This window comes from Gasterosteus aculeatus, chromosome 8, assembly GCF_964276395.1.
Source record: "Gasterosteus aculeatus chromosome 8, fGasAcu3.hap1.1, whole genome shotgun sequence".
Lineage (NCBI taxonomy): Eukaryota > Metazoa > Chordata > Actinopteri > Perciformes > Gasterosteidae > Gasterosteus > Gasterosteus aculeatus.
In genome coordinates this window covers 493,654-514,978 of record NC_135695.1, presented here as the reverse complement: position 1 = coordinate 514,978, position 21,325 = coordinate 493,654, and the positions used below count along the sequence as shown (strand labels likewise).

Below are 21,325 nucleotides of genomic sequence, written 5' to 3'. Positions count from 1 at the left end.
TCACTGCACAGAATGCAGTCACTTAGCTTTGTGATACCCAAATGTTCACAAGCAGCATGCTATGAAATACAAACAACTATATTTTTGTTTGTAGACATTCATAACATTAAAACCCTAATTGCCAGTCTAAATCTGTATCAGGTAGAAGCCGTCTTCCTCTCCACATCATCCACAAAGCGACTACAATATGAAACCACATAGTAATACCATTTGGGGGAACACTTAATGTTATTGCCAGATTAAATGAGATCAATTATGAGGGAGTAAGTGTAAAAGATATCAACAGTTTTCTGATAGGAACATTTTTGCAGAGAGGGTCCGCGTAGATCGGGACCGACCATCACCACTATCGTGCCAATAATAAACCAATACGAGGCAGCACACCTGTCTCGTGAGACGAGGAGGAGGAAGTGGGGTCAGGCATCACGTGATCGTCTCAGCTCCACACAGGAAGTCTGCTGGCCGATTCAACATGGCCGCCGTGTGCGAATAGAGCAGGATCGCGAGTGGCGAGATGATCTAGTCGGCGTTCTGCGTCTACAGGACAGTTGACTCGGTTCGGTGAGCTAGCCGCGGTGGACACCGGTCCGACATGGCCCAATGCGTGCAGTCCGTGCAGGAGTTGGTCCAGGACTCGTTTGTTCCGATGGTGGCCGTCTTATGCAGCGAGGAAGCGGAGAGAGTGACTCGCAAGAACAACCTGAATTTCGCTGAGCTGCTGCGGCCTTTCTGCAGACTGACGTCCGAAGGTAAGCTGCCCGCTCCCCGCTCCCCGGCCCCCGGGCCTCGGGACGGGGCGCCGGGGAGACAGTTCGCCCCTGTAGCCTGTGGAGCTAGCTGCGGGCTAACCGAAGCTAACAGACTGGCTGTGTGTTCGGACCGGGGGGGGGGTCCAGACTGACACCGGACCAACGCGCGACATATTCGGTCTATTAACGGTTCCGGTTATCGGCTGACGGGCTCCGACTCGTGACGGCTTCCTCTGCAGAGCCGTGCACCCGATAACACGACAACACGACAACATGATAATGTGACAACACGATAATATGATAACTTGACAATGTGATCTGCGAGCCGTGGCATCACATCACCACGTCAACTCTCGGGTCCGAACTTTTTCTGACCCGATCGTCCCGCTTCACGATGCGTGTCAGATTCTTCTGTTCCGTTTGGCAGGACGACGCGTGAAAAAGCCACGTCGACCTTTTCACATCTGTGATGAAAACGACACCGTTAAAGGACTAAACTCTATCAAAGGGGTCATCGCTAAGGCCCGCCCCTTTTGCTCTGCGCTCCAATGGGAGTTGAGCAAGCTGAACCTCGGTAGACTTTAGCCGTTTCCTGTTTCCTCAAAGGTAACTATCTCCATGGATACATCACATCCTGGCTAGCCAATGTTAGCAGCGTGCTATCACATCTAGCTATGGCTAAGTTACACCAAGAGGAGCTAAAGCCAGCCTGCCGTCTTATTTCTGGACTGGTTGGTTGCCGGTTGTTTCTATAACGTGCAGACGGAACACGCGTCTTAAAAAGCCTTTAATTATGTTGTCGCCTCTTCTCCAGGTCACATCCGGGACCCCAGTAACCAGGTGCAGCTTGTGAAAAACCTGCGCATTTGTGTCAACAATGTAGTGACAAGTCCAAACCCGGCGTGTGCTGCCTTCAGCCCCGCTCAGCGCCGCCTGCTCAATGAGGTGGTGTCGTCCTGCCAGCCCCAGGAGGGCGCGGCGACCAACGTCATCACGGCCGGCGACTACGACCTCAACTTCAGTGGTAAGAGCTGCATTCCAAACCACACAGGATTCATTTAGCGAGAAACGCAGACCACAGTGTTGCTGCCGGCCGCTGGGTCAGATTGGCTGCTACGCGCTGGACGCCGCCGATGGCTCACGCTCAGAACGTGTGTGTGATGTCATCAAACCCACAACAAAGGGACCTTTTAGAGAGAATAAAGGCAATGAATCATCTGACAGCAGACATAGACGGACACGTCGCTCTGTAAGGACCCAATATGTCTGTTGGTTCTGGTTCTGAATGCACCAACATCATGCTTATGTGAATGTACTTGATGATCTTCTAATTGAGGAGCAGGTCCTCTCCTCTGATGCCTGGTGACACTTTTTCATTTACCTGCTTTTATTTCAAATAAAGATTACTCATTGTGTCGCCCCCCTCATAGAAAGACGGGAGGTCCAGATGTTCTCCTACGCCGCTGGTTTCACTACTACTAACAATATGTTATTGTGTGGAAACCAAACAGTCAAATTCGTACAGCGTCATGCGTTTTCAGGTTAACACTTACAAATACAACAGTCATACAGATTGTTGTCAAAAGAATCCATTAGATTCCACATCTGTCCACGTGCGGCGTGTTCAGCGCCACGCGCCCCCAGGAAGTCATCAGCACTCCTCTTCCTCTGGCTGCCCTGCATTTAAAGAAGGGCAGATGTCACATGGTATCATGTATACAAAGACCAACATCACACGTCATTCCTCAGAGTCTGGATAGAGGGCCGGATGGGTACCGGTTCCTTTAGGACTCACTCGCAACACGGTTTTCGCTAACTGAGCCAATTGAAACTCTTAGTTTTGTTGCACTCGTCCTGGCAGCAGCTAACGATAGCTTACCTGAAGCATGACATCAATCCAACATGAGTGCTTTTCAATAAATATTATGGATCCTTAGTTTCTGCACAATGACAATAAATCTAAAATGAAATGATTAATATTCCCCAAATTCCAATGAACCAATAGATACACCTTGGCTCTCAGAGGGGAAACACTGTAAACTGGTAATATATTGTTCATAGTTTGAAGCCAGATGTGTATTTATAGTAATATATTGTTCATAGTTTGAAGCCAGAGGTTTATTATTTATAGTAATGTTCATAGTTTGAAGCCAGAGGTTTATTATTTATAGTGATGTATTGTTCATAGTTTGAAGCCAGAGGTTTATTATTTATAGTAATGTTCATAGTTTGAAGCCAGAGGTTTATTATTTATAGTGATGTATTGTTTATAGTTTGAAGCCAGGTGTTTATTAGTTATAGTAAATAATAATAGTTTTAGTGCAGTATCGACCCAAACAATACTCCTCCCTGGTGCCGGTGGCTGCTTGCTTTGTTAACCTGGTGATGTCACCATGTTCACACAAACAGGAATTTACCAGATGTGTTGGATATTCTGATATTCTGACACAATACAAAGTGACTGTTCCTTTATGACATTAATGAAATAGAATTGAGTGAAGTGAAACCTGTTATGGCGAAGTTAAAGGCTCCTGCGTGTGTGTGTGTGTGTGTGTGTGTGTGATATTTACATGCACTGATCACACACACACTGACCCATTGATGAGTCTACGGAGCAGCTCGTTGGCGCTAACCCATGCTGCGGTGGGATTGGCCGGTCTACCTACAGTGGGCGGGGTTTCCTGGGTTACTTTCCACAGTTTGCGTTAACAATGTAAGTGCTCTTGTTGAATGAAGACACCTGGTTGCTAACACTAGCGCTGGCTGTCTGCTTCCACCTATCAGATCACTGTGTTAAAGCTAGCGTCCCGTGGTACAGTGCCTGGAGACAAACCCTGTCTGAAGTCAGCACCTCCAAGCACTACACAGGTATCGCTGCGTCCTCCTAGTGTCCTCTGGCTGTCTCTCAGCGCTTTGTTTCCTTCACACCCTGCATAGACCTGTCCCCACACATGCCCGGTGCATGTCCACAGAGGGACCACGTGTCCTCTCAGACACTCACACAATGTAGTTCAGAGCTTCATCCCTGTCAGTCCTCCTGAAAGCTGCTTCTCCTTCCTCCCGGGTCGCAGGGCTTCTCTTCACTTTCTACTACACATATTTCTGTCCAATTTCAATCCGACTGCATTCCCTGGCTTAATGCCCAGTGATGGCCTATGAGTGAAGACATGTATTACTTTAAGGAAAAGGTGACATCATTTGACCGTCATTAAGTATGTGCGCTCTAAATGAATGGATCCACAGCTGCTCGGCCCACCTCATGCGTCGCCCTTCACAACAAAGCTGCAGGAAGAAGTAGTTTGAGTGTTCTGGTGTTTATGCAGATCGGAGATACAACATGAGCTCATTAACCTCTGCAGCCAGAATCCAGGAGACTCCACCTTCAGCTGTGGGGTGAGGCGGAGGGCTCCAACGCCTCCGATACATTTAATTCCCTTCAGAAAGCGCTGAATTTGTCCACCTCTTTAAAGAAAGGACAGCAACAGAATTATGTTGAATTCCCAAACCTGTTGATACCGTAGCAAGTAGACAGAACCAGCAAGTTCGTTAGTTGTATTCAGCACCGTGGACTCTCTATGAAGGAGGGTGCTTAGTTGTACCCGCGTATGTTCATACAGCTGATAGCATCCATCATGTGGATCCACCTACATGTCGCTGTATCCTCTCATTGAGTTGCCCGCTGAGGCTTTTATGGTGACTGGTAGGAGCTGTGTTCCGCTGTTGGTGTCGGAGAGGTGTGAGCAGCAAGTGGTCGTCCACCTTGTTTCATACGGCGGCGTCTTGTTGTCATAAGTATGAGAACAGCTGATAACTCCACAGTACACGAGTGCCACGCTTCACCTGCTGCTTTATGGAGCATCTGCAGAGCGCTGCACATGGCAGCCTCTTCCCGCCGCAGGCCGCCGCCGGGTGTCGGGGGGGTCGGGTGCCATGGCTGCAGAGTAGAGGCTCAGATGGCAGAGCGCTGCTCGTCTGCTCCTCATGTTGTCTCTGTGTTCCCAGCCACCACGCCCTGGTTTGAAGCCTACAGGGAGAACTTCCTGCAGACGATGGCCGCCTCCGAACACGAGTTCCTCAACCACTACCTCGCCTGTATCCTTCCGCAAGGGAAAAAGAGTTTGACCTGTAAGGTGTAACACATGCTAATACACAGATGTGGATTCAGATGTTGCAAACGAGCTCCCAATGTGCGCCTCTGGGATTGAGTACAGCCTGTCTGGGCTGCTACGTTAGCTTCTCCTCCAAAGGTCTGGACAGGGTGAATATCCCGACGGGAGCTGCGATCAGTAATCTCAAACCCATTCAGAATCAATAATCCGTTGTTTGGACAGGTGTAGTAGGACTGCGCTCGCGTGGAGGCCCCCCCCCCCCCTGCTTGCTCCACTAGGTTGTAGGTCCTTGACGCTCTGGTCCTCACAGGCCTGCTGGTGGTGTCCTCCACCGAGACAGTCCCTGTGGAGCAGTTCCTCAAGCTCTCCCAGGAGCAGCACAGGATCCAGCACAGCGGCGACTACACCAACCCCAAGTGGTTCATCCCCAACACGCTCAAGTACTACGTCCTGCTGCACGACATGGGCGAGGGCGGCGAGCAGAGGTACTGAGCGGAGCGCTCCTCGCCTGTTGTGTAGTCCGTGCTGCCTTTGCACAAAGCGCTAGACCTCTGTGTGGCTCCCTCCCCAGGGCGGACGCCGTGTACGAGGATATGAAACAGCGGTACGGTCACCAGGGCTGCTACCTGCTGAAAGTCAACTCTCGTAGCACCTCTGCTGAAGACGATGAACAGATGCCGGACCCCTGGAGTCAGTACCTGCACAGGAGCAACATGCAGAACCAGGTGAGTGCTGCACTGATTGTGGGTCTGATCGTCTGTGGTGTTCTGTGGAATAATGGGCCCTGTGTTGTCATGGGGACCCGTTGCAGGAGGATGAAGATGCAGCTGTGAGCAGTGGTCCTGCTGAGAACAACACCAGTGCAGCTGAAGTGGACAAGCATCACGCGACAGAGAAAGGTCTCCTTCTTCTTACATGTTGTTCCTGCAGGTTTTCTATCGCATGGTACTTTGGTAACTACTTGGTGTTTTAACCAACGTTACTTTGAATCTGTCCAGAAAATGACCCACGAGCATCAGAGAGAACCGTCACGTTCCACACACACACTCACAGATCATGTTCAGTGTGTTCAGTCTCTCTGCTCCTGGCTGATTTGGTCTCTGACATCAAAGGCATCTCTGTCTTGATTGTTTCTGCACCGTCGACCCCCAGACGGAGCCTCCACCGGCCTGGAAGGTCACCCTCTGCAGCTGGACACAGCGAGCAGCCCGGGCAGCCTGCACGCGCTCAGCGCCGAGCAACCTGAGCTGAAGAAAGGAGGCAGGGATCCAGAGAGCCTGGTGGGGGCAGCAGGGAGCCACGGGGCCTGTCTGACGCTGAATGACCACGACCACATCAGGCAGTTCATCCAGGAGTTCACCTTCAGAGGCCTGCTGCCGCACATAGAGAAGAACATCCGCCAGCTGAACGACCAGGTGCAGCTCCAGGCCCGATCCGTCCGTAACATACAAGGCAGCACTTCTATAGCTCTCTTCTTTACAAAAGTATAAATACAAACAGAGGCCTCCAGGTTAACGGGTGTGTATTTGCTCAGGGTTCACCTGCAGCCAAGTCGCAAGGGTCATGCTAGACCACCTCCAGCCCCCCACACACAGCTCAGCTAACAACATGTCCTCTACCTGTCCGTCCACAGCTGGTCTCCAGGAAAGGTCTGAGTCGCTCTCTGTTCACGGCCACCAAGAAGTGGTTCGGAGGAGGGAAAGTTCCAGAGAAGGGCGTCAGTGAACCAAAGAGCACATGTGGCCTCCTGTAAGGACCCCCCCAGTCTCACGTATTCACGCCTTCACCTCACCACCGTGAAGACTAAATACATGCCGGTTTAATGTCTCGTCAGGTACCCCCCAGAAGCCCCTGAGCTGCAGATCAGGAAGATGGCTGACCTGTGCTTCCTGGTCCAGCACTACGAGCTGGCCTACAGCTGTTACCACACGGCCAAGAAAGACTTCCTGTCGGACCAGGCCATGCTGTATGCCGCAGGAGCCCTGGTGAGGACGCACGCTGCTACACACGGTGCCCCTGGGCCTTAATGGTATCTGTTACTTTAGATGCCAGAAGGGTGGAAACCGAGGCATCGAGTCCCATCGTCTCACTCTGCTGGAATATGTCATGAGAGGGCCAGGCCAAGGAACCCCCGAGGGGATGAAACCCAGCTGTGTTCTTTCCTCATCTTCTGTCCACTCATTTCCTCCTGTGCAGGAGATGGCTGCGGTGTCCGCCTTTCTGCAGGCTGGAGCCCCCAGACCGTACCCCACCCACTACATGGACACCGCCATACAGACGTACAGAGACGTCTGCAAGTAAGAGCCAACTCTCGTCTCGTTCATTATCAGTCTTTGTGTTGAAAACTCACTTTAGCACAAGTTGTCTTCTCCCTGACCGTATGATGTCTATTGATCTCTAGACGTAAAGGTATCTATTGTCCTGAGTGGTGACGCATGATGCTGCAGATATTCTCAGGGGTTTGTGTCCATAGGTTGAATGGTGGTAGCAGGAGACCCGCAGGAGAGAGTTACAGTAGTCCAGGCGGGAGATGACAAGAGCCTGAATCAGTACCTGCGCTGCCGGAGAGAATTAGTTGGGTGTCATCGGCATAGCTGTGGTAGGAGAAACCATGCGAGCGAATGACGGCTCCGAGAGAGTTGGTGTAGAGCAAGAAGAGGAGGGGACCCAGGACGAAACCCTGAGGAACTCCAGTAGTAAGAGGACAAGGTTCCGACACAGATCCTCTCCAGGTTACCCGGTAGGTGCGGTCGTCGAGGTAGGACGAGAGAAGGGAGAGAGCAGAGCCTGAGACACCAAGTTCCTGAAGGGGGGAAATAAGGATCTGGTGGTTGACTGTGTTAAATGCAGCAGAAAGGTCCAGAAGGACGAGGACAGAGGAGAGAGAGGCAGCTCTAGCAGTGTGGAGTTGCTCTGAGACAGCAAGGAGAGCAGTCTTTGTGGAGCGGCCTTGAAACCTGACTGGTGGGGGTCACGGAGGTTGTTACAGTGGAGATAAGAGGAGAGTTGGTTAAAGATAGCACATTCAAGAGTTTTGGACAAAAAGGGAAGAAGAGAGACTGGTCTGTAGTTGTTTTCTTCAGAAGGGTTGAGGGTAGGTTTCTTCAGGAGAGGGTTGACTCTTCTCCTTCAGAGAATTGGGAAAACAGCCAGATAACAGAGCAGTGTTGATGAGACAGGTGAGGAAAGAAGGAGGTCAGGAGCGATAGATTGTAGAAGATGTGATGGAATGGGGTCAAGAGGGCAGGTGGTCGGACGGGCAGAGGTTACTAGGGTAAGAATTTGGTTAGGAGAGAGGGCGGTGAAAGAGGAAAGTGAGGGCGAAAGAGGTGAGGTCGGTGGGACGCGAGAAGTAGGAGGTGGGTTTGAGAAAGACGAGCGTTTGTCAGCTATTTTCTTGGTAAAATAGTTGACAAAGTCACCCGGAAGAAGGGTGGAGGAGGACTAGGGGGTTCGAGGAGGTTGGAGAAGATCGAAAAGAGTTTTTTGGGGTTAGAAAATGAAGATTCGATTCTGCAGAGATAGAAGCAGAAAACGAGGAGAGGAGAGATTGAAATTCAAGCAGGTCGTCAGGTCGTTTATATTTACGCCATCTCCTTTCCGACGCTCGCATGGTGGCCCTCATGGCACGCACCGGTTGAGACAGCCACGGAGCCGGAGGGGATTTGCCAGTCCGTCGGGTCGTAAGAGGGCAGAGAGAGTCTAGAGAGGAGGAAAGAGTTGAGAGGAGAGTCTCAGCAGCAGCGTTCGGATGCAAGAGTGAGAAGAAGTCAGTAGAAGGGAGGGCTGATAGAACAGAGGATGCCAGCGAGGAGGGAGAGAGGGAGAGAGGGAGCGAATGTTGCAACAAACAGGTACAGAGTCAGTCAAAGGGGGGGTCGTTAGTTATAGAGAGTGGGAGAGAGTAAGAGATGAAGAAGTGATCAGACACATGAAGTGGAGTTACAGAGAGGTTCTTGGTAGAGCAGTTTCTAGTGAAGATGTAGTCAAGGTGATTGCCGGCTTTGTGAGTAGGATGAGAGGGACTGAGTGACAGAGCGAAGGGAGAAAGTAGGTGTAAGAGGTCAGATGACTTCTCTGTCTGGATGTTGAAGTCACCCAGGAGGACGAGCGGAGGGACATTATCAGGGAAGTTGGACAGGAGAATGTCCAGTTCTTCCAAGAAATGACCCAAGGAGCCTGGCGGACGGTAAAGGACAATCATAGTTAATTGTACCGGGTGAGTGATTGTTACAGCATGGAATTAAAGACAGTTGAGTGGATGGTGGAAGAGGGTAGAGCGAAAAGCTCCATTTGGGTGAAATGAGTAGACCTGTGCCACCACCCCTACCAGTGGGCCTGGGAGTGTGGCTGAAGGAGAAGGCGGAGGAGAGAGCGGCTGGGGTGGATGTGTTCTCAGGTGTGATCCAGGTCTCGGTCAGAGCGAGGAAGTCGAGTGACTGCTGGATAGCGAAGCCGGAGATGAAGTCAGGCTTGCGAGTCGCTGACTGGCAGTTCCAGAGACCTCTTGTGACGAGGTGCTGGACGTGTGTGGAGCGGGTGGGATAGGTGAGAGAGGAGAGGTTACGATAGAGAGCGGATCTAGCCCGAGGCCGGTAGTATCTGTGGGAAGAGGTTCGGACAGGTATTGGTCAAGGGGTAGATGGTAAATGGACTGTACTTGTATAGCGCTTTTCTAGTCTTCTGACCACTCAAAGCGCTTTAACACTACATGACATCATTCACCCATTCACACACTGATGACAGGAGAACCACACACAGTGACACCTGCCCATCAGTAACTAACATCCACACACTACAGGAGCCATGTTGGGTTAGTGTCTTGTCCAAGGACACAACGACATGCGGGTTAGCAGAGCCTGGGATCGAACCGACAACCCTCTGATTTGAGGACGACCTGCTCCCCACTCACCCACAGTCGCCCAAACACATAATTAAAACTAGAAGAAGGCGCCGCATTCAGCCGCCCCGAAGACTCCACGAAACCCTCCTTAGTCTTTGTCCTGCTCGTCTTTGTCCTGCTCGTCTTTGTCCTGCTCGTCTTTGTCCTGCTCGTCTTCGTGCTGCGCGGATATGCGAGATATCTTCTGAGGATGGTCCAACTGTTGAATTGAATAAATCAAATGTACGCCGTTTCCAAACCATCTGCTGTAGTGATGCACACCTAAAAGATGTGTTCTGCCCTCGACAGGAACATGGTGCTGGCTGAGCGCTGTGCATTGCTCAGTGCTGAGATACTCAAGAGTCAGGCCAAGTACTCCGAGGCTGCAACGCTCCTCATTAAGATGACCAGCGAGGTGAGGATGTATGCGTTAGATCTGAGTGCAACAGGACAGCGTGATCTGCTTCATTCAGTGATCACTGTTCTGGTTCAGCAAGTCATGAGAGCTGGTTGACAAGGCACACCAGGTAAATACTGCCACCTATTGTCAAACCAGGACACCTGAGGACTGTGGAAAATCTGACCTTTTATGCAGAATAATGGATGTATTTCTAACAGTCAAACAAAGTAGCTTTGTGCCGACCTCTTTCATTCCCTTGTATGTTCAGGACTCTGACCTGCGCAGTGCTCTGCTGCTGGAACAAGCTGCCCACTGCTTCATTAATATGCGCAATCCTATGGTGCGCAAGTTTGCCTTCCACATGATCCTGGCCGGTCATCGTTTCAGCAAAGCGGGACAGGTGAGCCTTTCAACCGCCCTAATCTACTGTGGTGGTCCAATCCACCAGGTTTCTCCCTGTGAGCGCTGTTCTGGTCTCCGACAGTTTCATCTTCAATCGGTTTTAATTCTGAAGCTTCCACTCCTGCCTGTCTGTGCTGTCCCTTCATGTAGAGGAGGCACGCGCTGCGCTGTTACTGCCAGGCCATGCAGGTGTACAAGCAGCGGGGCTGGTCCCTGGCGGAGGACCACATCAACTTCACTATCGGCCGTCAGTCCTTCACACTCAGCCAACCAGAGAACGCTGTGACCGCCTTCAGACAGATCCTGACCAATGACAGCAGGCAGACGGCCACACAGCAGGGCGCCTTCCTCAGAGAGTACCTCTACGTCTATAAGGTGACCAAAGCTTGACCACATGTGGGGAGAGACCACTGTGCGTGGATGGGTAACTCCCCATAGTGAATACAAGTGATGTGGAGTTCCTCAGGGCTCCGTTCTCAGACCTCTGTCACTGAATCATGAAGATATTTTAGTTCCTTCTTTCTATATCCCATTTACTCGTGTGTGTGTGTGTGTGTGTGTCATAGAGTGTTGTAGGGGGAAATGAAGACCGCCTCCCCCAGCTGCCTCTGCCCTGCATCCACAGCTCAGCCACACGAGTGTACTTTGGACACGAGCGGCGCCTTGCAGAAGGTAACGCAGTGATGAGTTGTGATCAGACCTGCACCGGTTAACATGCGCCTCATGTTTTAATGTAATGAAGCTTCAACGTCTTCCAGGCCGCTCTGTGTCTGTCCGTCCTCTGTCTTTGGCTACTTGAGCTCGTACATACACGGATGCATGCATACATACACGCATGCATACATGCATAGTACCACAGCAACTGGTCCCTTTATGTACCATTCAAGAAAAACAACCAAAAAGGTAGAGAGAAGGAACAGATATGTAATATTATTATGAGCTGAATAGATAACGTGGAGGAGGAAGTGTTGATAGTTTGTTGAGGCTTCTAAAGCGCTGAAGGATCACGCTAGCAGGAGGTTGACGGGCTCCATATTGCTAACATTCATTAGTCTCCTGACCGACGTTAGAGATTATTTACTAGTTGACCCGTTGAAACACGTCTCTGCAGACCTCTCTTCATATTTCATTCATAGACAAACGTTTCATTTTATTAAGTTTATGTGGATTATTGTTTTTATTACTGCTATTTTTATTGTACAATAGTTTTTTCTGTTAGTTTCCCCGCTGTGGAACTAATGAGGGATCATTTTATCTGAACAGAATAAAATGAACCAATGAGGCAAAGGTTCGCTGTAACTGATGAATGTGTTGGGGGGACAAATGAATTCATCTCACGATCATGAGATCATTTCATGACAAATCCATTTCCAGCTGTAAATACTTGCTGTGTGCAGGCGAAAAGCAGGCGGCCACTCACGTGTCTCTGGACCAGGAGTACGACCAGGACCTGGCAGCCATGTGGGGCCACCTGGAGGAGCAGCTGGTGGCTGCTGCCAACAGGGGGATTGTCCCAGCGAGCTTCCAGCCCACCCAGTGCTGCTTGAACAGCCAGACAGACAACCTGCGCCGCCCGCTGGCTGTGGCCGAGGGTTCGTGCTCCTCATCTCCTCTCATCAGGAGCCCCCACTGTCCCCTGCTCAGTATTCATCCCTCTTTCTCCTTCAGAGCCAATTATAGTGGAGGTGACGTTCAGGAACCCTCTGAAGGTTCCTCTGGCTCTGTCCAACCTCAAACTCCTCTGGAAGTTCACTGCCGAGGGGGCGAGTCCCTCCGAGGAGACGGCAGGAGAAGCCATCACCAACGAGGAGAGCCTGACTGAAGGGGTGAGCGGACAGCTGGACGCTATAAAAACCAAGACGCCCGGCCTCCGCGGTCCCTGACACGTCCGTTTCCTCTTGCAGATGCCACAGACGGACACCGTCGTCACCACACAGATCATCCTGGAGTTCCTTATGGGTCCAGAAGAGACCAAAATGGTAAGGGCTCCGATAGAGCTCCAGCGTATCAGCTGTCCGTGCTCATAGCGATCACGTTGGGGGGGTGACTGGCTCACACCCTACTAGCAACTTTCACTGTAAAAGCGTCCCCCACCCAAACACCACTCTGGTGTAACTACACTAGCTAGCTGGCATCGACCTTCTGTTCAAGGCACACAAACACCAAGAATGTTGTAGCTGTTGTTTACAGGGTTTCATGTTTATTAAACAGTTGATCAATTGTAGAAATCTGAAGTATCGTAGCTATAAAGGTGTCATTTGAGCAGCGGTATGAGCTACCCGGCCCTTTGAATGGAGCCCCCCCCCCCCACAAAGAACTTGAAACGTGTGTGAAAAGTCTTTGAAGTGGTCAGGGACTTTCCCCTTGGCTCATCTGACACGTGACACTGACCTTTGACCTCAGGCGCGACTCCAGCTGCTGCCACGCAGAACGGGCCAGCTGAGCATTGTGGGCGTGGTCTACAACCTGGCTGCAGCCCCCTGTGCAGAGACGGCCCCCAGCTCTGAAGGTACCCTCGGTTCACACGCATTGGTTGTTGTTGTTGTTGTTGTTGTTTATCTCATGTCAGCGACGGTTCTGTGCTTCTGCTGCCGTCTGCAGGCCAGCAGGCCGTGGATTTCATGCTGGTCCGGGGCAGACAGGACCTTAAGATCCAGGGCCCACGACTGAACCAGACCAAAGAGGACAAGATGTTGGTTCGACACGGTCTGGATCGGCGGCTGGACCCCATCATAACTCCACCCATGCCCCTGATGGAGGTACCACTGACACACCGTGTATCCGCTTAGGGATTCAAAGCAGAATGTTGATGACGTTGAGTTGGTCAGATCACACGTAGAGCTTTCAGACCTCATGTGTTCCTGCTGCAGGTCTTCTTCCTGCAGTTCCCCACGGCGCTGCTGTGCGGTGAGATCAGGAAGGCCTACGTGGAGTTCTGTAATGTCAGCGCAGTCGCTCTGTGCGGCCTTCGGGTGGCCTCCACGCACCCAGACTTCTTCACGTTTGGCAGCCAGGGCACGACCCCCCTCACACCCGTAAGCCCCACCTCAGCGGAGAACTGCTCGGCCTATAAGACCGTGACCCGGCCGCCGGGCTCGGTGGCGTCGGAGATGCTGGTGTCCGCGGGGGATTTCAGTCAGCCGTCCGGCGTGATGGACATTCCCATAGATGGCGGCACGCTGCTACCAGGGGAGTCCACCCAGCTGCCTCTGTGGCTCCGAGGACCCGACCACGAGGGAGTCCACGAGATCAACTTCCTCTTCTACTATCAGAGCACCGAGAAAGGAACGCAAATCAGGTACATGTGAGGTAACTAACCACCTCCACTGCGCCCCCTGCTGGTCTGTGGGTGTCACCTGAGGTAAGCAGGCGTTCAGTAAAGACCGTGAGATGCGGGCGGAGTTCCACCTGGGACTCGCATGTGAATTTACCATCAAATTGTCCAGCACAACCGTGTTGGACTGACAGCTGGACACATTGTCTGTCCGCCCTCATCCGTGTCCTGTTCTTGTCTCCTCTGCGTGTGCAGCCACCGCGTGTTGCGTCACACGGTGTTCATCTGTGCCAGCCGCTCCCTGAGCGTCCAGGCGTCGGCCTGCCGCAGCAGCGTGCCGCCACACCACCGGCTGGACGACGGCGGCGGCGGAACGCTGGTCTTCGTGGATGTCGAGAACATCAACACGGTGAGTTACGGCGCGCGTCTGCAGAAGGCACCGGTGGAACAGCTGCTCACACGGGTTCTCGTGTTCCCCAGAGCGAAGGCGGCGTGCGCGAGTTCCACATCGTCCAGGTGTCCAGCAGCAGTCAGCGCTGGCGCCTCCACAGGCGCATCAACCCGGCCAGTGACCGAGGTAAACGCTCAACCCGTGAGCCGCACTTTACCCAAGATGCCTCAGTGGAGGAACCACGAGGAACAATCCACGTGTCAGATAACGCTCCCAAAACTAATGTAAAGTTGGCTTCAATCAGATTTGATAAATGCTTTTGTTTGTCTGCGGCTTGGTAACAAGTTCAAACAAGTCCTCCTTCCGATCTTGTTTCTATAAATGATTTATTGCTCAGGTCCCTTTTTGTGCAATACGTGTTTTCCTTCATTTAGTTCACTATATAAAGATGTGTGTCTGCCCCCCAGACTGTAAGCTCACCAGCAGGGAACGAGCCAAGCTGTGTTTCAGAGCCACGCGATGCCGCCCCCCCCCAGGTACCCATGACTTCTGTTACTATAGCGACGGCCATGTGGCTTCTGAAGGAGCTCTGACTGCTCTGCCTTCTGCCTCCAGCGGCCTCGGATGCTGCAGAGAAATACACGTTTGCAGACGTGAACCTGGGAAATGAGCGGGTAGGTGGAAGGCCATTTAAACACCACAGCACTGTCATTTCATGCCAAATGCCATAACGTTGGTGAAATGGCACCGAAAGCCAGGATTCTAGATAAATCAACGCCATGTCTTTTGTGTTGTGCAGATCATCAGCTCCTCCACCCCCTGTGGAGACTTCTTCTTCCGTGGCTGTCGGAGCCCGGAGTCTCACAGAGTGGGAGGGACAGCGTCCAGGACGTCGTCCAGTAGCCGGATTCAGGAGGACCGAGCCGCTGACATCAGCAGCATCGTCAAGAAGTGCAACGAGCTGGACCTCCACATAATCGTCATCTGGAAGGTACATGCAGGGAGAGGCTGGCGATGCAAAGTGCAGCAAGCAGATGATGGTCCTAATGGTGCAGCCCTGGACACTTAAACAACGTTGTGTCAAGTCTGGTCCAAGACCCTCTAATCAAACAGGGTTCTTGATACACATTCACCGCCTCTCTGAGGAATCCTGACGTTTGAATGTTGAGTGTTTTAGGCTGAAACTGCGAGTGTGTGTGCAGGCCTATGTGGTGGAGGACAACAAGCAGCTGATCCTGGAGGGACAGCTCCATGTGGCGCTGCAGACCCTTGGCAAGGAGGTGACTTCACTGACTCCCAAAGAGGTGCAGTAAAGACACAGCGGATCTTTTTATTTTGAAGCGTTTGAGGCCATAAAGGTGCGCGTGTGCTCTTCTTGTGCTGGCAGGAAGCTCAGGAGATGGTGCTCCTGAAGTTTAAACCAGAAGCTCCTGCTCCAGTGGCCCCGCCCTCTGCAGAGCTGTCCCAGCTCATCAAAACCAACCTGCACTACCCCGAGACCCACAGCCACCCGTTTGTCCAGGAGAGGTGAGACCAGTAAAGCAGGACGCGTTTGGATGCGTGCACCGATCCCCGTATGAGTAAAGCTGCTTGTGTCTCCAGTCTGTGCGTAGTGCCCGTCACGCTCACGCTGTCCAACTGCTCCTCGGCGCCGGTGGACGTCCTCATTGACCTCAGGCACAAAAGCCCCAGGTACGTGTGCGTTGCTACGGGAAACGCTGACCGAATAAAGGAGGCGTGGCTGTGAACGTGTGTTGTGCCTCTTCCAGCCCAGAGTCTGTGGAGGTCCACGGCTCGTTCACCTGGGTGGGTCGGACCCAGTACAAGCTGCAGCTGGAGCCTCAGCAGGTGCTGTGCGTGACCCTGAGAGCCTGTTTCCTCCAAGCAGGGGTCTACAACCTCAACACGCCGCGAGTGTTCGCCAAGCCGACGCAGCAGGCCGCCGTTTGTGAGACTAGTCAGCAGGCGGCGAGTCCCGCCCTCATCATCATCAACAACGCCTGAGTGGAGCCGCGGGCGCAACGCGCACACCACCACTGGACCGCAGGACAGATGTTTGTACCAATTACTGAGATAGAAACTGATTGTTTTAGTTCCATCGTTCACCCGCATGTTACTTCCTTTGTGCGAGTCCTTCTGATCAACACACAGGTGACCCCGCCCACCTCAAGGTGTGTGCGTCACATAAAGGGGCGGAGTCACATGAGAATCCTTAATGGACCGAAGCTGAACTTAAATTCTTTTAACAAGAGCTGTTTACATCCTGACTATTGTACACAAACCGCCCCCATGTGATTTTTATACGAGTGCATTGTCAGTTCATCAGGCCACCATGTGTTAGCCTGTCCAATCAGCGAATTTAACCTATCGTAATCAAGCTCTTGTATGCATCGACTTCTGAAAATGGTGTATTATATTTATATAACAAATTGGCTGTAAATAGGGAATAAAGATGTAACTAATGATCTTGAGCATTATTGTCCAGACGAGGAGACAACTGGGTCAGTAAAAGAATCCAATCAGTGTCACATGGTATTTAATAGCCATTGGTTCCCTTTATCAAATCACTGGATAAAAAAGAATGTTGATCCTGAGATATGAAGCAGCGTCTCTGAGCCTGGAGTCATGTAGTCGTGCAGTCGGCGTCTCGCTGCTCCCCCACTGCTTGGTACTGTGGCGCCCGTCGGTACAGACAGTAGTGCTGAGCCATGAAGAGGAGGTCGAAGACCACCGAGAACAGACCCAGGCCGAACTTCGTAGGGTCTCCGAATACCAGCCTCCACTCATCTGACGAGAGACACATGGCGGTCAGCACGGGACGCGCTCTGGTGGGAGGGTCCTCCTGCACACTTACCGTTGTTGTGAGACTCCAGGACCATCTGTAGAATACTGAGGACGCCGCCGGTGAAGTCCAGCAGCACGTTGCCGATGCTCCAGCCTTCAGTGCTCTGCTTCCTGTAGTTCATGTACGCCTGGGAGACCACGTTCATCCAATCAACACACACCTCTCTCTCTGCGCGTGTGTGTGTGTGTGTGTGTGTGTGTGTGTGTGCGCGCGTTACCTGCGGCACATATTTGACCAGTGTGACTGCCAGCTTAATGTAGGAGAAGTAGTAGAGGTAATCCAACCAGGTGATCTGCTGGGCTGCAGCCACACACAGGCTGACCACGGCAAAGCTCCACCCAATCACCAACAGGACCTTGGCCGTGCAGGAGACCTTTTGACCCCCCCTCTGAAACGAAGAGGACACAGAGGGCTGACCTGTCTGACATCACGTTCATTACGCTACAGCGCGAGGACCTTAAACCTCTGATTAGATGATGCTCCTTCAATCAGGGCTGGTGGTTTGATTCCCGCTTAACAAGTGTCCGTGCGCTGTGACAACGGTGTGTAAATGTCTCGTGTCATCGCTGTATGAAAGGGTTCTCACGTCAAAGAACCATCAGTGAGAACCACAGCGAGTCTTACCTGGAGCACCGTGATCACACAAAGCCTGGGCCTCCTGTGACATCACACACACACCTCATACACAGCCGCCTGGCCGACGTAGACCAAGCAGAGCAGGAGCGCGTGGAGGCTGAAGAAGACGTCGTTGGCGCTGACGGGGTTGATCCCGCTCAGGTTCTTCTTCAGGAACTCGTCCTGCAGGGCGGCAGACACACATCCGGTACGTGCTTCATCACAACACACAGGAATTACTAAAGCGCCGTGACACAAACTACTGTACTCGTAAAGGGGAAGCTGTGGTCTGAGGTTACTGCTTTAACCCTAAGCCCCCCCGACAAGACACCACTGCAGAACTACCCCCCTGAAATAAGGTGATACGAGTCTGTTCTGTCTTCTTGTGAATTCACCACAATCAATTGAGTCCTTTCTTTAATATCCCACCGTATTAACCCCGCCCCCCCATCATCATCATCATCATCATGGGACTGAGGATCATTTAGCACAATGATCGAGTCAGACAGTGAGAAGCCTGTTAAAGAGTAAAAGGCCTTTGTCTGGTTTTAGAGGTGAGCCCACTTCGAAGCCCCATTCCTGCATGTTCCTGTGACGGGGGGGCGGTTTGTCCTGGACCTGCAGGACTCCGTAGCAAGGAAGCATGGCGGTACCTTGATGTAGGGCACCCAGAACAGTCCGACATTGAACACGCTGTAGGCGATGAAGCCAGTCAGGTTGAGAGCCAGGTAGTCAAAGTTGAGACCTACAACACTGGAAACAAACACAAAAACATGCTCAATGCGCTCATGTGTGCAACGATTAGGTTTAAACAGCCGGGCCTGCCGGGGGCCTGCCGGGGGCCTGCCGGGGGCCTGCCGGGGGCCTGCTGCAGTGTACTATGACTGACAGAGAGGGTCAACCCACCTCTTCCTCCTGAAGTTTTCCCACACCTGTGGATAGAAGGACACCGACCAGGCCACAAAGTAAATCCAGCCAATCACCTGGCTGATCACTAACAGGGCGTTGCTGTGGACGACCATGAAGTGGATCTTGAAGGTCAAACTAGAAGAGAGAATCAGGGACACGTAGCAGCAAACAGTCAGGACAATGTTGGGGCCCAAAGGGGACCGGCTGGTCCACCCCCCTCCCCACAGGGGGGTCCTTCAAGTCCCCGTATGCTCTGCTGTGCAGACACCCACCTGTTGAGGTCTGTGTTGTTGCTGAGCAGGTAGGTGGTCACCTGGCCGACGGCGTGGGCCGTCACATTGAATCGGACCGAGGCTGCAGCCGCTGGCAGCAGCACCTGGACAGGAGACGCAGCGAGAGGCTGAAGTCATTGTTGCTTTTCTCTGGAATACATTTGCGTTACAGGTACGTCCTGGGGTCTGTGATTGGTACTTTAGCCTGATGCTGGTAGGGAGGTGGGGGCTCTGCAGCGGTTACCTGCTCAGGGAGGGTGATGATAGACGAGCAGTTCTTGGAGCTGGAGGTCACATTGAAGTGAATCACGGCCGACTGGATGAGAGGAGAACTGGAGGAGACACCACGTCTCATCATTGGCTCCTATTCACATGCTTTAATGTTTGAACAGGACGATGGGAAGATCTCTTCCCTTTAAAACGTTTGATAAACACTATTTAATGGTTCGTGCCATCTGGACCTCGAGTCTGGAATACAGTTTGATTGATTGATCGATCTCAGCTATAGTGGTTATTTACATTAAAAAACACAATCCAAATTGTTGGGGGAGAATTGTTGAGCCTGCGTAGGGAATGTGACCCTGTGACCCGAGGCCGTCCAGGGTGAGACAAGACAGATGGAAGCACACACGCCCCGGCTGACCCTTCAGATGTTGTTGATTGACCGGGTCCATTAAGGGAGGGTCACCGTGTCTCCCCCACGTCGTCTGGTACTTTTCCATACACAAACCTCCCTGAAGTGTATAAAACCTCCTGTTCTCCTCTTTAACTTGTCAGATCTTCCTGCTCCTCTTTGGGAGAAAGAACCAACTGCCCCTTTTCAGCTGAATTGTAGTCATTTGACTTCTGTCTGTACTTACGGCTTGTGTTGATGATTTCTGTATTCTTGATTTTTCCTATATTCTAGTTAGTAAAATACAAGTTTATGATACTTTTGATTTCCCACAAGGGCGAAAATCCACAATTTCCACCACAGAAATCACAGCACACCAACGCTACTGGCAAATAATCAGGTTGAAAAAGACTGAGCAGTTGAGAACGTGGTCATCAATTGTGAGAATGAATGAGGCGTTCAGGGACACGTGTCCCCCGGTTACCTGGGAGCGATGAGGACGTCGGCCTCAGAGTTCTCCTCCAGCGTGACGGTGTGTGGAGCCTTCAGATACACTGTGGACTCTGGAGGACACACACAACATCACAAACTAACCCAAACGATTCTCCCCAGTTGAACCTTTCAGGGCCAATGTTGAACGACAGAAAATAAAATTAAGTAAATAACAAAGCAACAAATTATATTAATAACAATAATACTTCCCCCACACAAAAATCTAAGATAGAAAACAGAAATAAGTGAGTGTGTAGAATAGTTGGATACAACAGGACAGTGTACTTAGTAGCTCAATGGGTACAATGTGCATTCACACACACACACACACACACACTTACTGTACCCTCGTCACGAGGACCCCACGTGCTAAACATCTGTATGGCCATCCATGGGCATACAGATGTTTAGGGTTAGGGCCATCCATGGCCATACAGATGTTTAGCATGTGGGGATCCCACTGGAATCACAGTCGCTCACCACAGACGCCGCTCAGCATCCACAGCAGCAGCAGCTGAACCGGACCTTCCATCTCCGAGGACCGGGAGACAATGTCCACCTGGAGGACACATCGCCCACTACGTCACCTGCATGTTTACACATAATATACATTCACGTCGCCATGTGGGGCGCGTTATTCAGCTCATGGAGCAGAGCAGCGGCTGCCTGGCGCGGACTCACGAGCCAGCTCACGTGACTAACGTGATGTCACGTGAGCTAACGTTCGTTAAAGCTGTTCAGTCGGCATTTGGTGCTGTAGAGAACCAAGTGAACGGAGTAGAAAGTGAAAGTATTGGTGACAAGTCGACTAACCGAGCGGGACGTTTGGAGCAGTAAACGTTAAGAAACATTAAGAAACTTACAGTCCTGCTTCACGAGACACTTTCAAGTGAGAAGTTCTGTTTTCTTCCTCCTTTCAGCCTCCTGCTTCTTTGTGGTTCACACCAGTCGCTGTCCGTGACGTCACAGTGCTGCCGCCCTCTGGCGGGAGGCCGTTACTGCAGCAGCATCTTCTGGTATATTGGTGCATTACCGCCACCTTCTGCACCGGAGTGTGAATCAGATTACATACTTTCTTTCTCCTAAACACCCCCTCCCAAGAAATAAGAAAATGAATACATTTAAGAAAAGAAGAAGAAATAAATAACTACACTATTGCTAAACATAGACACATGAATATACCACGATCACCTTTGTACCATATCCCTGCATTTTCATCATATCCGATGAAAGTTCTTTAATTAAGAAAGCTAGGACTATTCCAACCTGTGCTCTCTACCCATGTTCAGTACTTCCTTCATGCTGTTTTCAATCATTTCATAGGTCTCCTGCCAAGTTGCTAAAAACTTACATTGTGCAGTGGGTTGTTGTG

General features: G+C 51.6%; 2 protein-coding genes across 4 annotated transcripts; one reads left to right on the top strand and one right to left on the bottom strand.

Annotated features, from left to right (window-relative positions):
- Positions 1 to 383: 383 nt before the first annotated feature.
- Positions 384 to 16,672, top strand: trappc8 (trafficking protein particle complex subunit 8). 3 transcript variants are annotated; one of them, XR_013468501.1, is made up of 30 exons: positions 384 to 749; positions 1,564 to 1,773; positions 3,534 to 3,617; positions 4,752 to 4,841; positions 5,169 to 5,343; positions 5,430 to 5,583; positions 5,670 to 5,757; positions 6,011 to 6,273; positions 6,492 to 6,607; positions 6,693 to 6,843; positions 7,055 to 7,155; positions 10,050 to 10,155; positions 10,409 to 10,540; positions 10,693 to 10,917; positions 11,109 to 11,214; positions 11,940 to 12,134; positions 12,211 to 12,368; positions 12,447 to 12,521; positions 12,946 to 13,051; positions 13,144 to 13,301; positions 13,413 to 13,840; positions 14,072 to 14,225; positions 14,297 to 14,393; positions 14,675 to 14,741; positions 14,820 to 14,881; positions 15,007 to 15,198; positions 15,410 to 15,511; positions 15,595 to 15,734; positions 15,810 to 15,899; positions 15,977 to 16,672. XR_013468501.1 is itself a non-coding variant. In XM_040185208.2 (30 exons), exons 1-30 carry the CDS (start codon positions 593 to 595, stop codon positions 16,209 to 16,211), a joined length of 4,416 nt encoding a protein of 1,471 aa, XP_040041142.2. In that variant the 5' UTR covers positions 384 to 592; the 3' UTR covers positions 16,212 to 16,672. The 3 variants fall into 3 exon arrangements, 2 of the variants coding, with proteins under 2 accessions (XP_040041142.2, XP_040041143.2); XM_040185208.2 differs by having other exon boundaries at positions 14,675 to 14,743; positions 14,823 to 14,881; XM_040185209.2 differs by lacking the exon at positions 3,534 to 3,617 and having other exon boundaries at positions 405 to 749; positions 14,675 to 14,743; positions 14,823 to 14,881.
- Positions 16,673 to 16,726: 54 nt separating this feature from the next.
- On the bottom strand, positions 16,727 to 20,947 carry ctns (cystinosin, lysosomal cystine transporter). Its single transcript, XM_040185212.2, has 11 exons — positions 20,817 to 20,947; positions 20,434 to 20,512; positions 19,946 to 20,024; positions 19,093 to 19,180; positions 18,849 to 18,952; positions 18,574 to 18,711; positions 18,321 to 18,420; positions 17,731 to 17,850; positions 17,270 to 17,440; positions 17,062 to 17,179; positions 16,727 to 16,994 (listed from the first exon to the last, which is right to left on the bottom strand). The coding sequence occupies exons 2-11, from the start codon at positions 20,483 to 20,485 to the stop codon at positions 16,831 to 16,833; spliced, it is 1,134 nt and encodes a 377-aa protein (XP_040041146.2). The 5' UTR covers positions 20,486 to 20,512; positions 20,817 to 20,947; the 3' UTR covers positions 16,727 to 16,830.
- Between the last annotated feature and the right edge of the window lie 378 nt (positions 20,948 to 21,325).